Source organism: Enhydra lutris, unplaced genomic scaffold (assembly GCF_002288905.1).
Source record: "Enhydra lutris kenyoni isolate GAN:26980312 unplaced genomic scaffold, ASM228890v2 scaffoldscaffold12, whole genome shotgun sequence".
NCBI classification, from domain to species: Eukaryota; Metazoa; Chordata; class Mammalia; order Carnivora; family Mustelidae; genus Enhydra; species Enhydra lutris.
Genome location: NW_019154096.1, coordinates 7712046 through 7731596, shown reverse-complemented (window position 1 = coordinate 7731596; position 19551 = coordinate 7712046). Strand labels below are relative to the sequence as shown.

General features: G+C 43.6%; 1 protein-coding gene across 2 annotated transcripts in view; it reads right to left on the bottom strand.

Moving 5' to 3' along the window:
* LOC111145213 (protein kinase, cGMP-dependent, type I) overlaps window positions 1–19551 on the bottom strand; it is a 1255864-nt gene that overhangs the window by 464303 nt on the left and 772010 nt on the right. For both annotated transcript variants that reach the window (XM_022499949.1, XM_022499948.1), the window contains exon 4: window positions 5878–5983. In XM_022499949.1, the coding sequence (XP_022355657.1) occupies window positions 5878–5983 (106 nt within the window). The remainder of the gene's footprint in view (window positions 1–5877; window positions 5984–19551) is intronic.

Sequence of the window (19551 nt, the reverse complement as noted above, 5' to 3'; positions counted from 1 at the left end):
AGTAGGAGTACTACCGATTATACTCGAGGAATGAATAAAACAGGAGAATGGAAGTTACAGCACAGGGAATACAGTCCATGATACCGGAGTACTGTTGGAGGGTGACAGATGGGAGGTCTGCTTGTGGGGAGTGTAGCGTAACAGATAGAGATGTGGACTCACTGTGTTGTACACCCAAGACAAATGTGTGTCAACTGTATTTCAACAAAAAAATTAACAGAAATCTAAATATCCCAGAACTATTGTGAAACACTAGAAAATGTACTTAGTAAAGATAATGGACAATTTTACCCTGGAGATCCTGAACAGGAGACAGGGACATTGTAGGACAGCTGAATTTCCAATTTTCCTGGAAGCACAGAGCTGGATATAGGGTCAATTATAGAGTCAATTCTCCATGTGACTTTCGGCAACTCAACCAATCTGGGACTCAGGGAGCAAAGTGAGTGACCTCTCCTATCCCTTACCAGGTTATCCACTCTGTGAACTCTAAATCCCCCTGACTATACTTTAATAAGTATGATGTAGGATAAAATATAAATCTCAGGAGTAACCATTGAATAGAGTTATGTGAAAAATGAAATTATCTGGGTTTCAAATTAGATCGGAGAAGGAGAATCTGCAAGGGTTCTAGCAATCTCATTATTCCAAGTTTCAAAGTAAAAACATGTAGAGTATAAGAAAATGAAAGTCAACATGATTATCAAATAAGTTACTTAAGTAGGCTATCTTTATGGAGAACAGGGAAAAAAGTATGACTAACCCACACCACAGTAAGTTTGCCCTAGTGAGGAGCTTCCGTTGGAATGCACATCAGGGGCCAGAGTCTACATATGGCACAGCTCTCAGAATGGAAATCCAGAACCTGAGTTCCAGTCTGAGCTGGGTCTAACTAAACATGAGCTTATTTTGGTTCAAGATGCAGTTTCTTCACCTGTAAGTGGGGCACAGAAATTAAGTTACATCCTGTCTTAGATTTTCTGAATCTAATTTTTTAACTCTTCTAGGATTAAACACAGAGGATTAAGATGCCTCATTATACAGGCCTCTGCTGGTGACAGGGGTGTCCAGAACCACCAGGTAATAAACACACCCCAGAATGAAAGAAGTTTCAGGATGTTTTGGCCCAAGTATAGACTGTAGACAAGTCATGTACCCAACCCAACATGAAGTTATCCTCATAGTGAAGTTCATTCGGATACCAACAGGATGGCGTGAAGTTGACTCCAAACGTGTATGTCCCTAAGGCCCACACAGCGGCCATCACTTCAGACTGTTACCACTTAGCTTCCACTGATCAGGAATTCCTGGAGAAGTTCTACCCCTTCTGCCTAAAGATCCAAGCTGTTAGCTTTAATTGAAAAATACCTCCAAGTTCTTTATGACTAGAGAGTCCACTGGGAACCAAAAAGTCAAAGACCTTCAAAATCTCCCAACTTCACAATTCAGTTTATGGAGAATAGAACACGAAACTTGGTGGCTAGTACCCTCAATGACTCTTTCACCTCAGAAAAGGCAAATCAGAGATTTCTAATTGTTTGAGGGAGAATCAGATTTGTTTTTTCATGCCTCACCAGCCATACTATGTGCACCTTACTACAAATCACCCTGGGAAATACATCCATTCAAAGGGTGAGGAATCCCAGGCTGAGCTCTGCAGCGAGGGGCCATGGCACACAGAGGCAGGGGGGGCCTTGATAGGCCACTCCAGGACTGGAGCAGAGAGAAAGAGAAAATGAAGAAGAGGGATGATGCTAAGAATCAGGGAAGGCCAGAAGCAGCCCTGGAAGGCAGGGTTTCAAAGACCCAGGCTTTATCTTGGGGGTGCTCAGAAGCCATGCAAAGGCTTTGTGCAGAAAGAGGATATGAGCCCACCTGCCTTACCAAGATCCCTTAGTGAATAAAGACTATGTTTTCTGAGGATGAACAGGGTCAACTCAGGAGTCTGAATTCCAAGTGGTCCCTGTCTCTCCTTTTTCAGTAAGGCATGTGACATCAATAAAGGTGCACAGTCATGGTTGTAGTATCATCCCAGTTCCACAAGCCTACCCAGTGAGCACACAGCCATATTCTCCTGCCTCTCTGGGAGAGAAGCCAGTGCCAAGAGTGGTGCAGAGAATATGCTCAGAAAAAGGAAACACAAATGAACTCTGGCAGTTATTTGGCTCATTTTTCAGAATCCATCTAACAAAACACCATGTTCCAGTAGCCAGAAAGGATGGAAAGGCTCACAACTGGCAAAATCACTGCAGGACCTAGACTAATCATGCCCTACTTCTCAGCACTCCCATTTGAATTTTTTTGTTTTTGTTTTTGTTTTGTGTGTGCTAGGCTTGCAGAGGAACATCTGTGTTTGCATTGGGGACTGTCAAAAAGGCATAAAAGAGAAATGACTAAATACGATTAAAGATGTAGAATCGGAGTTTGCTGTGGCATTTAAAAGTGAAAAGGAACCAAGCAAGACCCAAGACTGAGAGCCGCAAAATGGGTAAAGGCACTGGAATGAAAATAAGAGCCAATTTTGACAATTAAGAAAAATCTTTGCATTTTGGCAGTCCATCTATATGCCTGGTGTGTCCCCTTTCCCCACCCTCTAAACCTATTGCTTGTTTAGGAAAATGAAGAGCAAGAGTGGCACGGGGAGAGGAGCAGTGACCAGGGATCATCTCCTTTCAGCCCAATTGGTTATTTTCCCACTATCGCAATTGCTTTAACTCCTTAACAAAATACACAGTATACAGTAACTATGGTAGAAAACTGGAGTTGAATGATTTAGCAAGCACATTAGAGGAAAACAGCCCCCCCCCCCAAACACACAGTTTGCCACAGAGAACCTCAAAGTATTAAGTCATATTTTTCTAATACAATTAAGTGAGCTTTTCTATACACGAAGTCATAAAGGAAAAATCTGATTGACTTGACTACCTAAAATTTAAAATTTTACATGATATAAAATAAGTGAATTTAAAAACAATAGGGAAATAGGGGCACCTGTGTGTCTCAGTCAGTTAAGCAACTGCCTTCCACTCTGGTCATGATCCCAGAGTCCTGGGATCGAGCCCCACATCAGGCTCCCTGCTCACTGGGGAGTCTGCTTCTCCTCTCCCTCTTCCCTACTTGTACTCTTCTCTCAAACAAGTAAAATCTTTAAAAAAGTAAGGAAATAAAAAAAAAAACTATTAAGTTATGATAGGAAATTTTAATTAAGTTTGGTCATCTAAGTTTTTTATGTATCCATATTTCCTTTTGGGTGTTATACACAACTTGTAACTGCCCTGCAAAGTAAATGGTAGCAAGTATAGTTAACCTGGGAATGTGAAAGAGAGAGGAGTATTATTTACTCATTTAGCTTCAGGAATGTACAACCTGTGCAACAGTACAGGGCCCAAGCTTAGAAGATGCCTATGCTTGGTTTAATACTATGCTGTCACAGTCTTGGACATTTTTAACTTCTATTTTCTTTTTTAAGAAGTCCTCAACTCCCTTTGTCTTTGGGCTCTGAAAAATGTGTACTGGTCCCATCCTTATAGTCCTATAAATTACCTATCTACAAAATAAAGTTTTGCACTGAAGAAGAATACTAAGATGCTTAGGAGAAGTTTATAGCCTAGAAGTAGGAGTTTAGTAATTTGATTATAATAAAACAGGGTGATTGAGACACATGGTAGAGATGAAGCTCAAACAAGGGAAACATTACTTCTTGGTTGGATGAGGTTAGTTAATCTGCGGAAGAGGCAGCTTTTGGTTGAATCTTAAAAAATAGTACAACTTGAACACTAATGGGAAGAACAAAGAACAGGGCACAGAGGTAGTGAGCTGTCTGAAAGCACAGGGACTGAGGGACCTGGGCAGATGCAACTGTTGGGTTTGCCCACTGCGAGAAGACCCCAGGCTGGAAGGGCAGGAGTGGAGGCTGTGGGAGTGCCTTGAATATCCAGCTAACGAGGCTGGGCATAATTCAAGAGCAGCAGTGAGCCACCGGAAGGTTAGAGAGAACCAGGTAGCCACAGTCATCACTTAGGAAGATGAAAGCCAGCCCAAGGCCAACACTGGTCCCTGCGTCCCCTTTTTGGGCTCCCAGCCCAGTGCTGTCTTCACAAATGACAGGGACCTTATGCTTTGCAGAGTTGCTGCAGGGAAAGTACCAGCCCATGCCTACCTCTCATCCAACCAGCTAGATGTCATCTGCTCTAACTGGCCAACCAGATGCGTTTCCACACTCTGGAGAACCAACCTTTATTGCTGAAGGTTTGAACTGTCAGAGCAGATAAACAAGGGACACAGCTCTGAAAGCACAAAAATCAAAGTATATGCACGTTCAGAAGAGTAACACCAATACCAACACAGTGAGACTTTATCGCCTGAACTTGAGCACCTCTAAAAAAGTTCTTGTGGGTCATGGTAGAGAGCACGGACACTTACTCCATTTCTTTGAGACAACAAAACTACGGAAGTGGAAACCTACATTCCGAGTGCCCAGTGCTTTGGTCCATGAGACAGAACAGGCTCCACCCCCCAGGTGAAGATTTTACAACCACCACTTGGGATCTTTCTCTATTAGGGCTGCATCAGAAAACAGTAACTTGCACTTGGATTTTACATTTTTCAAGTTTTTATTTCTTCAGTCTATCTTGGTCTCTCTGTTCTCTTTCTATTGCCCCGCACACATACCAATATATTCACACCTCTGTATTGACGTACTCACGCATATGCACACCCATGCACACACAGCACCTGAATAATTTCCTTGCAAGCTGTACTCAACTCCAAACTGAAATCTACATTTCTAATTCTAAGGGTTTCACCCAATCATGTTCCAGAAAAATCCCAACCCTCTATTGATAGTTATATTTTAATATATTATTACTTGATATCAACTTAGAATTTTATTGTCCCTTTAGCAGGAATATAAGGAATTATGTGAAAATGAAAAATGTATGAAGAATCAATCAGGAAATAAATTACATAAAATACTCAAGTACACACTATTAAAACTGCCTAAGAAAATGTAACTGACACCTATCATGATGTATCACTGAAATGAAATGGGATTTTAATTTTTTTTTTAGCTCCACTAAAACCATTTCTTCACCAAGAACATATTAAATGAGAAAGCTGGTTTAATATTCTAGCTCTGAAAAAGGAGATCTTAAGCGACACTACACCATCTCTTTAGCAAACAATCTATCACTATTTAAAGATGGTTCAGTTTTCAAAAAAGAAAACACGCTACTTTATTGGGAAAAAAAGTTGTCAATATTCCTTTTAATGATATCATGTGTTTTCTTTAAATGAAGCTTAGAGGCAAAGACAGACATTTCAGTGAATATCAGCGTATTCCTCAGAAATGAAAAGCTGTTTTCTCATTCCAATTTCCATGCTATACTGAATTATAATACCCTGTATCAAGAAAAGCTTTTGATATTTCAGGACTAAAACATAAAACACATTTAATTTGGGAAATTAAACTCGGGATTAAAGGATAATGAGCTTCACCTTGGAACTTTTCCATCTTCGTCATCTGACCTTTAACACGGAATTTTACACAAGAGAGGATTTAATCAGAAGAGGGTCCACAGACATATTAACTGATAAATAGTTAGGGATGGACTCCAATCCCCTTTTTTGTTCAAGCAAATTCTCTTTTGTTCCTCTGAGCCTCACTCCTCCCTCAGAATGTTTGGTGAAACTCTCAAGATCTGACTTAATCTGACCATGTCATGGAAACTAGTACCAGAAACAAAGAAGCCCATTGCTTCCACCAACCTGCAATCTTCAGCTTGAAAAGAAGGCAAAAGCCTTCCCTGGGCTGCATGTCTGAGAAGAGGGTTGGAGAGACAATTAGCAACCTAGGTAGAAGAAAATCAAGCATCTTACCTTTTTAAAAATTCCATATACTCGGTATGCTTGATGAGTCCTGTCCTCATCATGATCGTTTGAAAACATTGTCGATCAATGGCCCAGAGTTTCACATTTACAAGAGCTGGAGGAGAGAAAAAGAAAATAACAGGGAAAAAAATTAGACAACTTCAACCATGAACCACATCACGCAGAAGAGAGAAGGGACCCAGGAGAGTCCTGGGGAGCCTGAACCTTCATTTACAGCTGATACCATCACGCTGTCCTATTTCATTAAGGACCCACGTATTCTTACAAGGTAAAATGTAGTTCATAATTTTCCTTTTAGTGTTATTACCTAATAGGAAGATTCTTGGTGGTCTTCTGTCCTTAGGGGATGGGAATGCCCAAGTACACGCTGAAAAATTTTTGTGATTTCAAGACTACCTGAGCAAAAATCATGTGGAGAGAAAGATTCACAATTAATAACACTCCCTGGGAATTACCCAGAATGGTGTTCATGACTCAAATGATCACGTTTTCACTGTAAAAAGTAGAGGTGAAAACTCAGTCTTCAGGCTAATGGGGTGAATTTAATAAAGTAGAAATAAATGCACAGTGCTTTCTACATGAAACCTATTTTTGCAAATTTAACCTGTGCCCAAAGTTGTCCTGTGAATTTCTAGTAGATAGGTTTGTTGAATTTTAATTTCTATTCTCATATGTACATGGTCTTTAACAATAATAGGAGATCTTAAGCGACATAGAATACCATGTTGAAATAGAATACCATGAAGTTCATCGTTTGATCTATTACAACCATTTGATCTACTAAGAGACAAGTTTTGGAAAAAGACGCTATAGGGTAACAGGTTGATATCATGAGATAAGTAAGCTTAGGTTTTAGAAGAATACACTAAAAGTCTCCACACCCCAATCTGTGTGGTGGGCATACAAAACGCTTAATGTACTATGCTCTCTGTTTATATATGTTTGCAAAATTTCACAATAAGAAATACTTTAACACACAAATGAAGCAAGCCAATTCACAGCACATACCCGTGGGGGATGGGGTAGGTAAGGACGATGGAGGGGTTGGAGCCAGACAAGGGAGTAGAGACAGTTTATAGTTTAGTGAGCCAAATGTGGAAAAATTGAAGAGGACAATTTTCTCACTAAGCCCCCTGAACGTAATGGATGGAGATCTGGGTGTAGGCGAGGGGGGCAGAGTATTAGGCTGCAGGTGTGACACAAGGGGAGGGACACTGAGTAACACGGAGCAATGGAGGGAAAGATAAAAAAGGAAATACCATATTCTAGAGTAAAGCCCTATCTTTGAGTTTTACCTAAAATTTCCTCGCAGAACTGTGTGACGCTAAGAAACTAGAACGTGACTTGTCCCTTAGCCTGCTCTTTACTGGAGAATTAAAGGTGCTCAGTTAATGAGAAAATGAACAAAGCCACAAAGGCTGGTGTATGCATGGCTCTGGGCCAAGCAGCCTTTAAAAATGAACCATCATCAAAAGTAAAGCTCATGGCACAGGTGCTCTCCAGCTACATTCTAGCTCCTCAGCTCAACCCAGGCGCCTTTCCAGAATACCTGTTCACTTGAGACAAACCCCGAGACTGGATGACATGACCTCGAAGGATTGCCAATTTAGGAAAAGATTTACCAGAAGGAGTGTCTTTCAGAAGTGACAGGAGCTGAGCTGGGGGAGAGGTGGAGGAGGGGAAATCGGGGTGGGGAGAGCACAAGACCAGGACTGGGAAGGGGCCTGGGCCGGGGAGTCCAGACAGGGATACCATGGCCTGAAAAGGCAGAGATGGTCTTTATCTTTTTTTTTTTTAATTTGTTTATTTGACAGAGAGAGAAAGCACAAGCAGGGGGGAGCAGCAGGCAGAGGGAGAAGCAGGCTCCCTGCTGAGCAGAGAGCCCAATGAGGGACTCGAACCCAGGACCCTGAGATCATGACCTGAGCTGAAGGCAACACTTTACCCACCAAGCCGCCCAGGTACCCTGGGGTTGCTCCATAAATTGAGAGGTTACTGTGGGGCAAGGGGGGCCTGGAAGCCAGGCAGAGGAAGCAGGGATTTGTGTGATAACCAACAGAAGGTTACTATAGATCTTAAAATCAAATAAAGAAAAAAAGCAGAATTGAAAAAAATACCATAGATACATCAAAAACGTTTGAATGCTTGTAAGAAAAAAAAAACAAAAAACAATTCTGTCTTCATCATTCCTAACGGTTCCTGGGTATTTCCACTATACAAAGACTTCCTCCAAAGGATGAATTAGGATACACTAACCTTATTTTAAAAATAGTGGTGATGCAAACAGTTGTACTATTAAGGATATGCATCCTGAACTGCACATTCAAGGACTGACTAGAAGTAGACGGTCTACGGAAGTCAGGGATGCCTGCCTGAGAGGGCTCTGTCCTGTGGACAGACTTCACCGGCATCCTTCCGGTGGCACTATATAAAAATTTCTATCACAGGCTCGTATACACTGAGTGATAGCATCACAGGGATAGCTGATGGAGACTAATCGAGGAGGGGCAGAAATTGGGTTCGGAAGCACCCAAGTCAAGCAGAAAACAGAGCCCTGCAGCCAAATGACACTTTATGTAAAAACAGGGAGGCAGAGTGGGAATAGGACCCAAACGGAGAAAACGGTTCTGCCCATGTGCAGCGATCACAGTTTCCAACAAGGAGGATTAGGTACCAAGACAGGTCACGGTACTCAGGAGTTAAGTGAGGAGGGTCAGTTGTGTGTGTGTGTGTGTGTGTATGCTTGTATAGCTTGTGACCAAGTTATCTGCAACAGTCTGAGTCCTAATTCATACCTGGAGGCCAGGCTGTGTCCCAGGTCCCTCCTGATGAGCCAGCTTTCTGCCCTGCCTGTGTCCCCGTCTAGAGCACGTTCTCACTACGGTTCATCCTCTCTGCTATGTCTGGATCCTGTTTCCTCAAGTAAGTCTGTACATTACCCCCAGAGAAAAGTCCATGTCTCATTTCTTGTAACTTCTCCCCACTCAAGAAATTAGCTTTTCACTTGATAAGTATTCGGTCTATCTGCCTAATTAATGCAACTTATGTACATAAAGTTCACCTAAGGAAAAAAGCAAGCCTAGGTGGCCTCTCAGGTTACATTAATTCGGTTTAGATATTTTAATCAGGCCTCTGAATCCATGTATTGCAAGAGAAGGTCTAAAAGTAACTTCACAGAATCCAGTAATTCCATTTTATCTTCTGATTCCCATTTACATGGGCTACTGGAATGTCTCTACCTGTAAAAAAGGTTTCAGGTATTTTGCATGATAATGAACATGGCTTGACGAGATTGCAAATTTGTCCATGACCTTGGGCGAGATGCCAAAACCTTTTCTGTATTCAGCCGATAAACCTATTAGTCAAGTTAGCATTTCACAGGTGGGCAAGCATGACAAATAATCACCTTGCCTTGTTACCAAGAAGGTGGTTATATTCGAGTTGTGATTAACGTCTTTCTTCTTCAGAGAAGGCTCGAGTGTTAAGTCTCACTTCCATACCTTACAGACCATTTGAAAAAAAAAATTTAAAAAAATCTTTCCATGTACCTCTGATTTTAAGTGGTGTATTCATCTCTGTAGGGAATAAGCACTTGAAAAATAAAGTTCCTGTGATTTTCACCATGATTACAGTTGTTGAACATGTAAGTCTCAAGGGCATTAAGCAGAGAAAGTGTTGTGAATGGAGTTTCCTTTCTGTTCAAGTATGTATCTAAAATACTCTGCTGAAACAGTGATCATTTCTTCAGTTTAAGGCCACATGGAACTCAGGCCAGTTCCCATTCCTCTGAGATCTCCAAGTGTAGGAGTCCATCAAGAACACCTTCAAATAGCCTTGAATTTGCTGGACACAAAGATTACTATGGGGGAGAGCCACAAAACTGCTAGACACAGTCACCAGTCTGGGCTTGGCTTAAATTCCAGTGGGGAATCCACCCACTGTTCAGTTCAAATTTTGGATGAATACTGAGAAAGCATATGTGGGTATACAACACTTACAATCTCAAATATTTATTCAGCCCATACTTATTTTATATATATTTATTTATATCTAGCCAACACTGGTGCAATATATAAGGGATAGAAAACCAACATACAGCTCCTGCCTTTAAGCAACTTGTCATCCAGAACAGAGGCCACCAGACTGTGGTCCATGCCAGACCGGGCCCATGGTCAGTTTTTATACAGTATGCTAGCTATGAATGGGTTTTGCATTCTTAAATGGCTGAAATTCTTAAAAAGAAAAATATTTCATGACACATGAGAATTACAGGAAACAAATTTCAGTACCCATAAAACATCTGATTGGAACACAGCCGTGCCCATTTGTTTCCATATTGTCTCTGGCTGAATGGAGTCATTTTGACAGATAGTATCTGGCCCTTTACAGCAAACGCTCACCATCTCCTGGTCTCCTGTACTCGAACAGCACATCAAAAGTGAGTACCAGGGACGCCTGGGTGGCTCAGTTGGTTAAGCAGCTGCCTTTGGCTCAGGTCATGATCCCTGTGTCCTGGGATCGAGTCCCACATCGGGCTCCTAGCTTGGCGGGAAGCCTGCTTCTCCCTCTGCCTCTGCCTGTGCTCGCCCACGCTGTCGCTGTCTCTCTCTCTCTCTCTGACAAATAAATAAAATCTTTAAAAAAAAAAAAAAAAAGTGAGTACCAGCAGGGGGAAGTATCTGGGGCTTGGAGTACGCAGCTAAGACCTCCCAGACTCCCCTACTCCTGGTGGGGAAGAGCTGAGTAGGGCTGATTCAAAGCTCTGCAGAAGACCATCTCCTAAGCTAGGGTTCTTCACCTGGTGCTGTGGATGGAATAGTTCTCCCCCAAACTAAAAAGTTATAGGCTTAATCCCCATCTTGATGTTACTTCGAGACAGGGCCTATGTGAGGTACGTAAGTTCTGGTATTAATTCTAATGGGTCAAGGTAGGGGGGCGGGCAGGGGATTCCCCACACCAACAAGCAACTCTCAGGACACCAGTTTGGTGTTTTACAATTCAACTCAATTCTGACACTCCCTACCCAGAGATGGCATCAGACTCTGACGTAAAGGTTCACTCTTGAAAAACTGCCTCCCCTCCTACCTTCAGAGGCCAATCCACAGTCCCTGTACTTGCCAATAAGGACAAGGAGAGATGGAGAGCACCACTAAACATTAGAGAAATGCAAATCAAAACCACAATGAGATACCACTTCACACCCATTAGGATGGCTATTCTTACAAAAATAGTAAGCGTTGGCAAAGATATGAACAAATTAGAACTCTTATGCATTGCTGGTGGGAATGGGCAATGGTGGAGACACCATGGAAAATAGTAAAGCAGTTCTTTAAAAAAATTAAACAGACTTAGCATAGGGTCCAACAATCCTGTGTCTGGCTATATACCTAAAGTAACGGAAAACAGGGACATGAATAGTTACTTGTACACTAATGTTCATACCAGCATTATTCACGGTAGTCTAAAGGTTCAAACAACCCAAATGTCCTTCAAAGAATAAAAGAATATCTGTTCTGGTAGACTTGCTAGAATGGAGGAGAAAAGATTCCTGAATCAGGGTGAATTAGAGGGACACCTGGATGGCTCAGTCGGTTAAGCATCTGTCTTTGGCTCAGGTCATGAACTCAGGTCCTAGGATCAAGTTTAACTGAAGAAGCAGCCCACTTCTCCCTCTGCCTGCTTCTCCCTCTGCTCACAAGAAAAAAAAAAAAAAAAAAAAAAAAAAGGTGAACTGGATCACCTTAAAGGGGCAACCAAAACAGAGGATTTCATAGCAGCAAATAGATCCCTCTGGAGATCAGGGAGGCCTGGACGTGCATGAAGTGCATGACCATAATTATCTTGAGATGACAGCCCCCCCCAATATGGGCTATTGTACATAAAGATGGTAGTTGAGTGATAGGCAGATATCTAGAAAAATGGTGATACCATTTGTTGACTTTAATGAAGGAAACGGCGTCCCAGTCAATGCTTCTTTATGCACAAACTTCAAGACTCAGAAATGTGCAAAAAAAAAAAGAAAGAAAGAAAAGAAAAGAAAAAGAAAAAAAAAAAAAAGCATGAAAGAGCAGGCTACAGAGTGAAAACCAGCCACCTGGGGCCTGGCCTGTGTGAGTATCTTTACCCACAGAGGAGGTGTGGGGCCTGACTCAAGTCCGGCTCTCATCAGACTATTCTGGGAAACACAATAACAGGTGCATCGTGACACTGCTTTCCGATGGGAATCCTAATTCTGCATAGATGCGCAGTGTATTATGGGACACCTAAGTTGTCCTCTACTCATGGCTGGCCTTCCGCGAGGTCACCATCTTATAAAAACACAGGAAACGGGACAAACGACCACCACCCCATAGGGTCCGGACAATGAATTGAGGCAGTTCAAAGAATCCAGGTTTGGAGCAGCCACGAAGTTGGCTCACTGCCTTCAAGTAATAAAAGGAAATGTCACCTGCTGGATCGCACAGAGGTTTAGGCAGACGTCCAGATTGAGAGAGAAATTAAGGGAAGACGGAGAGTGGGTTAATATGGCGACAAAGACAAAAAGGCCGGCTTACAGCAGCACAGAGCACTTGGAAAGCTGAGCGTAGGTCTTGTTCCTCTTTCTAGCCCCAGTGCAGGGTACTCCCAGGTCCTGACACATGGTCAGAAGCCCATCAGTGTTGGCTGAATGAGTGACTCCTACAGATTCCTGCCTGACACTTTAAGGGACAAATGTCTCCAGACTCTTCATTTCTGGACATTTCTTAATTCTATTATAAAAAAAAAAAAGCCTTCTGTGATTTAATGGAAGTCAGAGGCCAGAAAAATTATAGAATTGAATATTATGGAATGGATGGCTTGTAACCCTTTAGAAAAGGAAACAGAGGCTAGGTACTACTGCAGCTTAACAAGGTGCATTTTTCAATGGGCTCTTCCCTATATAGAGGATCCAAGGTTCAAACAGGGCATATATTGGGCCTCAAGCATAATCTTCCCTCTCTGGAAAATTCCTGAGCTGGTTTTGCTGACAGCTCCTACGGTGACACAATTTCCTACAGGTTGGCACATTTTGAACAGTGTGCCTAATTCAAAAATATCAGCACATGCCTGATAAATGTCACTGCACATCTGTGCCTAACAACAGATTTTAAGCCTGCAATCACATTAAGGAAATGGGGATTACATCTGTAAGTCCTCTCATCAGTTGGGCGGGCTGCATCCCCAAACACTATGCCAAGATGTTGAAAATGCGAGCTTACGTATTTGCTGGAATGCAAGCAAACGTCTTTGAGAAGTTACACAAGTAACTCTTCCTTACAAGTTGAACTATGGGTCTTCAACTCAGAAAGTAAGTCTCCCAAAGGGGCTTCCTTATTTCCAGTCCATTCTTAAATCCTACTGTTTCTCTTTGGCAAACGATGGGTCTATATGCTAGAAGCCATATATTTCATGTATTTTTAATTAATCTTACTTCTCGAGGGGGGAGAAAATGAAGCCTGGAGAGTCTAGGTCTGTTAGTCCCCTACTGTACCAACCCTACAGAGCTCAAGCTGAGGGATTTCAAAAGCTTCCCATTTTCCTCGTATACATATCCATCACCTGAGTTCATTACCACCTGAAGGCTAGACTCAACAGCCATAATTTATGACTGCTTTCAAGTCCTCACATAAATATGAAAACCAACACTTCCGTCTAGATCCCATTAAGACTGAATATGACATAGCTGGTTTAAAACATCGACACCACCACCACATAGATAGGGTGCTTGGGTGGCTGAGTCAGTTAAGCATCTGATTCTTGGTTTCGGCTCAGGTCATGATCTCAGGGTTGTGGGATCAAGCCCTGCACTGGACTCCATTGGGTCTCCTTAAGATTCTCTCTCTCTCTCTCTGCCCTTCTTTGCCTTCTCCCACTCTGAAAAGAAAAAACAAAAAAACAGAGGCACTACTACTTCACATCTCTTTGCTAGGCACTGGTAGGCTTTGAAATAGAAGGTCCCTTTTTGCCCATCTACTCTTTAGTCAATTACAGGTAACTCTGTAAGTCTGACAGAATTTTGGAAAACATCCTCAGGAAAGGGAGCTCTCAGTCTCCTCCGCTCCAGATGAAGTGGATGACATCAAGAAATGTCAAGGGAGCTCAGCTGTTTTACATTTGCAAAACTGTCTACTTTGGCATATTAGGAGAATGCCATTTTCTTTCTTGGGATGTTGCTCATCTAGAAGTCGCTTCATGTGGCAAAGAAAATGAATCAACAACAACAATTAGCAAAATGAGGTTCAACAGAGCTGAACACAGAGGCTGACTGTGCTATTACACAACCTGGAAAGCCATAGTTCTTCTCTGTTGAGCTAAAAGAAGCAGGGTCACCTGCATCTTACAATAGGATGATTGGTTTCTTCAGATAAATCTGGGTTTTTGAAGATAGGTCCTCTGCTCTCAACACACTCAACGTTCTCCTCTTTCTTGTGAGAAGCATCGTCTTCACACAGTGGCACCAACTGGAAGGATATTCAAAGGGCAGTCCGGCCTCCCAACAAGCTGCTCCCGGTCAACAGAAACTCGCCAACTCCTTCAGCCAATAATGGCAGCAGAAGCGTAACCTATTACTTGCTCACACACCATATAAGGATGTATATTCACCAAAAAGGAGGTGAAGACTGGTGTGAACATACGCAGTAGAGTCACTTCTCAACTCCTGAGCCTGACCACAGCTGACGCTTCTGTGGGCCCGCTGTGCCAGCCAGCGTCCACTCTTCCTTGGGGAACCACCATGCTGGGTATCGCCATCCCGGTGCCCCAGCACCACCCTGCCCTATGCATGCCTCATCCTCCTTTCCTCTCTGCAGAGTCTGTGATGCATCAAGTTACCTTTGTGTCTGGTCCCTGTCTGGAGCCCCAGAAGGAATCCTCAACTCCTTACCAATGGCTAATTCTGTCATGAACACCAGATAAATGCACATATGCATGATGCAGACAGGAGATGAAAACCTTTAAGCCTTTTGAAAAGAATGGTATGGTTTATCAGAGAACGTCCATATACCATATAAGTGGTTCTAATTTTTGAAACAATACTTAAATAAGTTAGTTTCATTTTACCAGTGAAAACAAAAAGCAAAACAAAACCAAGGTACCAAAAGATGGAGTGGCTTTATAAACATTATCCAGGCAGGTGCCCACAGCTCCAGAAATTATCTTCCCAAGATCCTTCAAGGGCATTCTCAGTCCACCCAGCACATAAGTCCAACCACCATGACCAAAAATATTCAGATCGATGTGGTACTCATTTAAGATTTGCATTTTTCAAACAGTTTGAAATGCACTGCATTTATATAAATTATTTCTATATAAACTGCTGAATATCTGATACATTTCTAGGTGACTGGATCTAATTCTTGAAAGTTACTTTTGAGTGGTGAAGGAGTTCAAGGCACTGAGAATTATTTAGAAGCACCAATACATAAAGAGAAAGAATATCAAAGTCCTACGTGAGGCTTGAATATAAAAGTTATTTGTCCCACCAGTAAATATTTAGCCCCACTGTCAATATCATGGCAAACAATACAGATACATTTCCTGTCTTCTAGGAGCTTATGGTAGTTAAGTGGAAGACAGTAAACCAAGAAACCCCGCTATGGTGTGGTGAGGGCCAGGCTCACCCGATGTGTGGGGAGCCTCTAGCAGGTGCATCTCATCTAGCCCTGGGGGAGAAAACAGTTCCCTGAGCAAAGACTGCTTACAATGAGCTCTGGAGAAGGAGAACTTGTCCCATTGAAGAAAGCAAAGTCTGGTCAAAGCCCTGATTTAATGAAGCAAAACCTGACTCTATAACTTTCAAAATAGGAGGCCCCTGGGTGGCTCAGTTGGTATAGCATCTGAGTCTTGATTTTGGTGCAGATCGGGATCTCGGTCCTGGGATGGAGCCCCGCGTCAGGCTGTGCACATAGAGGGGAGTCTGCTTGAGATTTTCTGTCCTCCTTACCCCTCCCCCTGCTTGCCTACTTGTACATGCACCCTCACATTTTAAAAAAAAACTCCCCCTTCCTTCCTTCCATTCAACTCCATCCCCAGAATAGACACTCTTTCTTCAGCTCAAGGTCATAAAATCTTTTTTTTTTAAGAATTTATTCATTTACTTGACACAGAGAGAGATTGCAAGTAGGCAGAGAGGCAGGCAGAGAGAGGAGGAAGCAGGCTCCCTGCCGAGCAGAGAGCCCAACACGGGGCTCGATCCGAGGACCCTGAGATCACGACCCGAGCTGAAGACAGAAGCCCCAACCCACTGAGCCACCCAGGTGCCCCAAGGTCATAAAACATGAAACACGATGCAAGATAGCTCTACTCCTTCCCACTCAGTTCATGAACAAGTCCATCACCCTAGATGGCTGTAGATTTTAGAATTTCATAGAACCTAGCCATGACGGCAGACCTTAGCCAAAAATCCAGTATCAAAAAACTCTCCCCCTTCTGACTTCACGGACTCACTGCCTCCGGATACTCCAGATCGCTAGCAATGACCTCCCCCACCTCTCCTTACTTTTCCAATCAGGAAATAGTGACAAAGAGGAATAAAAACATGTCCTAGAAGTGGGGAGAGACACACGCAAAGGACAACTGTGGCAACCGAAGACCAAAGTTTGTACCCCCCGAAGGCCCCACTGTCCTTCCCCTCACCTCTTGTATACTGCTTACCCCTCCACTACTGTCACAGTCTGCTCTTTCCAGGGCATGAGGAAAAACACCAAGAAGAAATCAAAGAGCTACTTCTCAGGAGAACTTGGGATTGATTGCCCCCAGTGTGTTTATGTGCAAATGATCAAATTATAATTTTTTTGGCTTAAGGAGGAAAAAGGAGCCATCATCCCAGTGAGCAACCTGGATTCTAAGAAATGCGAAGAGCATTTATTTTAATTAGTCATGGTCTTTACACTAATTGCCCTCCTGTCCGTCGTCTTCCATCCGTAACACACTTTTCCTTTCAATAATGAGAGGGGAAAGGAGACACAAAAAAGAATGCTTTTTATTCCAAAAACTATGACCATTTTTAAAGCTTAATTATCCGCCGTCTAATTGAAGCTAATCAAACTATAGTCAGATCTTGGCTTGGGAAATGGCTCTTCATTTCATTGGGAAAGCAAGCTCGGTCCTGTAATCATGAATCTTGTTCTCAGGTAGATGTTGGAACACAGCACAGGGGAGAAGGGTAGGCTGCCAGTCGGAGAGAGGCAAACACCCCTCATCCCCCATCATTTATCCCAAGCTCTGGGGTCCACGCACAGCTCGGTCAGGCTGCTCCAGTAACCAGAAAAGCTGCTAGGGCCTCCAGACTTGTGCCAGATATAAAATATAGCAGCACAGCTTTAAAATAAAAAAACCCAAACAATTCTACTTTTTCTAGAAATGTCCCAAGATGATAACATTTCATCCTTCCCAGAAGAGAGCAGTTGTTCTGTTTTACTTTTCCAACTTTTGAGACAACCAACCAATGCTTCCGTTTAAGAGCACCAGCGCACACATTAGCGGAGGCTGTGAATCAGCCCAGGGTGGGGTGCACGCGGGCTGCACGGACAAGGCAGGAAGGGAAAGGCCTCGCTGGGCGGTTTGAAAGAAAGCTACGCCCCTCCACGTCAGGCGCTGGGGGAGAGAAAGCAGCCTCGAAAGACGCCATCCTGCAAGCTAGCGTGCATTTACTCTACCAGGCATCATCGCAGACACGCCTCGGGGCCGCCAGGAATGGGCTGCGGCGGGGAGGGGAAGTGAGGAGCTCGTCCAAGGGCAGCTTCAGCCAGAACGCGGGGAAGACACACTCGACAGCCCAGCCCAGGCAGGCCTTTCAGCGCGGAGCGGTACAAGCAACAACGCAACACAATGAAACGTCCGAAGGGACGGAGAAAAAGTTGGCCAAGATGACAAGGGGGCAGGCACCAGAACCTCCCCTTTCCAAAGAAGGCGCCCTTCAGAGAAGATGGCTTCACGCGCCCGCCTTCTGCAGGACGCCAGGCTCCTTACCCACGCAGCGCAAGTTCACCTCATCACAGATCTTTCTACACATTTACGAACTGTCGCATTTACAAAACTGAGGAACCGTACCTTTCGAGGAAGGCTCTGAGGTGAAGCAGAACTCACTGCGTTCAAAGAGCATGTGATACCAGGAGAACTAAGGCAGCGGGTCTCAAACTTCCAAGGGCGTGGAACCGCCCAGAAGGCTTTTTAAAGAGATTGCTGGGCTCCACCCCCAAGGGGTCCTGCTGAGGACCCGAGAATTTACATACCTAACTATTCTCAGGTGGGGCTCGTGGCCTTCGCTGGTCCGGGAACCCCATTTTAAGAATGATTGGTCTAGAAAAAAAGGAATCCCTGCCTGCCCAGGTTACAACCGGACCACGAGGAACAAGAACAAAAGAAAGCAGCGTATATACTTGAATGCTTTTTCGACACGTTTCAAAACCTGTAGGAAAGATCGGGGGCAATTTAGTTGGGGTAGAATACTGAGTTGTTGGGTTTTTGTTTTGTTTTGTTTCCTAAAATAGATTAATTCTAGGAGTATGGGCCTTGGATCCGAGCTTTGCAAACTTAAGTGTACGTGAGAATCACCTGGCGACCTTGTTGAAAAGTGCATTTGATTCTACAGGCCTGGAGTGATTCCTAGAGTTAGCCTTTCTAACCAGCGTCCAGGTGATTCTGTGGCTGTGGCCTCGGAGTATCAGTGTCTCACTATTTTATAACGAGAAGCAATAGAGCCCAGCAGGTCTCCAGTGAAGACCCAGGGGTCCAGCCGCCTGGATCCAAATCCAAGCTCCCTCACTAGTTGCGTGAGTTTGCCAAGTTACTTAGCTTCCCTGTGGCTCAGTGTCACCTTTAAAATTAGACTAAAGAGGGGCGCCCCCAGGGGGTGCAGTTGCTGAAGTGGTAGATTCTTGGTTGTGGCTCAGGTCATGATCCCAGGATTCTGAGATCCAGCCCCTCATGGGGCTTCGTGGAGCAGAGTCCCCTAAATTTCCCTCTCCCTCCCCCGTCGCCCCTGTCCCCCACCATGCACCCATGCATTGTCTCTAGAATAAATAAATCTTTACAAGAAAATAAAATTAGAGATGTCTGGGTGGCTCGGTCGGTTAAGCATATGCCCTTGGCTCAGGTCATAATCCCAGGGTCTTGGGATCAAGTCCCGCGTTGGGCTCCCTGCTCTGCAGGAAGCCTGTTTCTCTCTCTCTCCCACTTCCCCTTTTGTGTTCCCTCTCTCGCTGTGTGTCTCTCTGTCAAATAAATAAATCTTTAAAAAAAAATAAAGGAGAAGAAAATTAGATTAATGAGAGGAGCTACCCTCAGTGCTATGAGGAGCAACAGTGAGTGTGTGTCAGGCAGAGAGCTTGGCATGGGTACAATAGAGAAAGGGAACTGATCTGCTTGTCTTCAACATAGTTGTACACTTGCTTTTTATAATTTCTTTCTAAGTGGTTAAAGTTAAGCAGTTCTTGCTTCAGATGGGAGGTAAGTGTCTAAGTTTAAACACTGGCTTGGACAGGATCCCTTGTCTGTCTGCTGGCTGCTAGGGCACGGCTGACATTTCCTGCGGCTGTACGGACCTGCCCTGGAGATGTCAATGAGCCACTTTTTTCTTGCATCCAAGGCAGTACTGAACTAAGTCGTGTTGTGTGCATGTGCGTGTGTGGGAAGGGGCTTCGG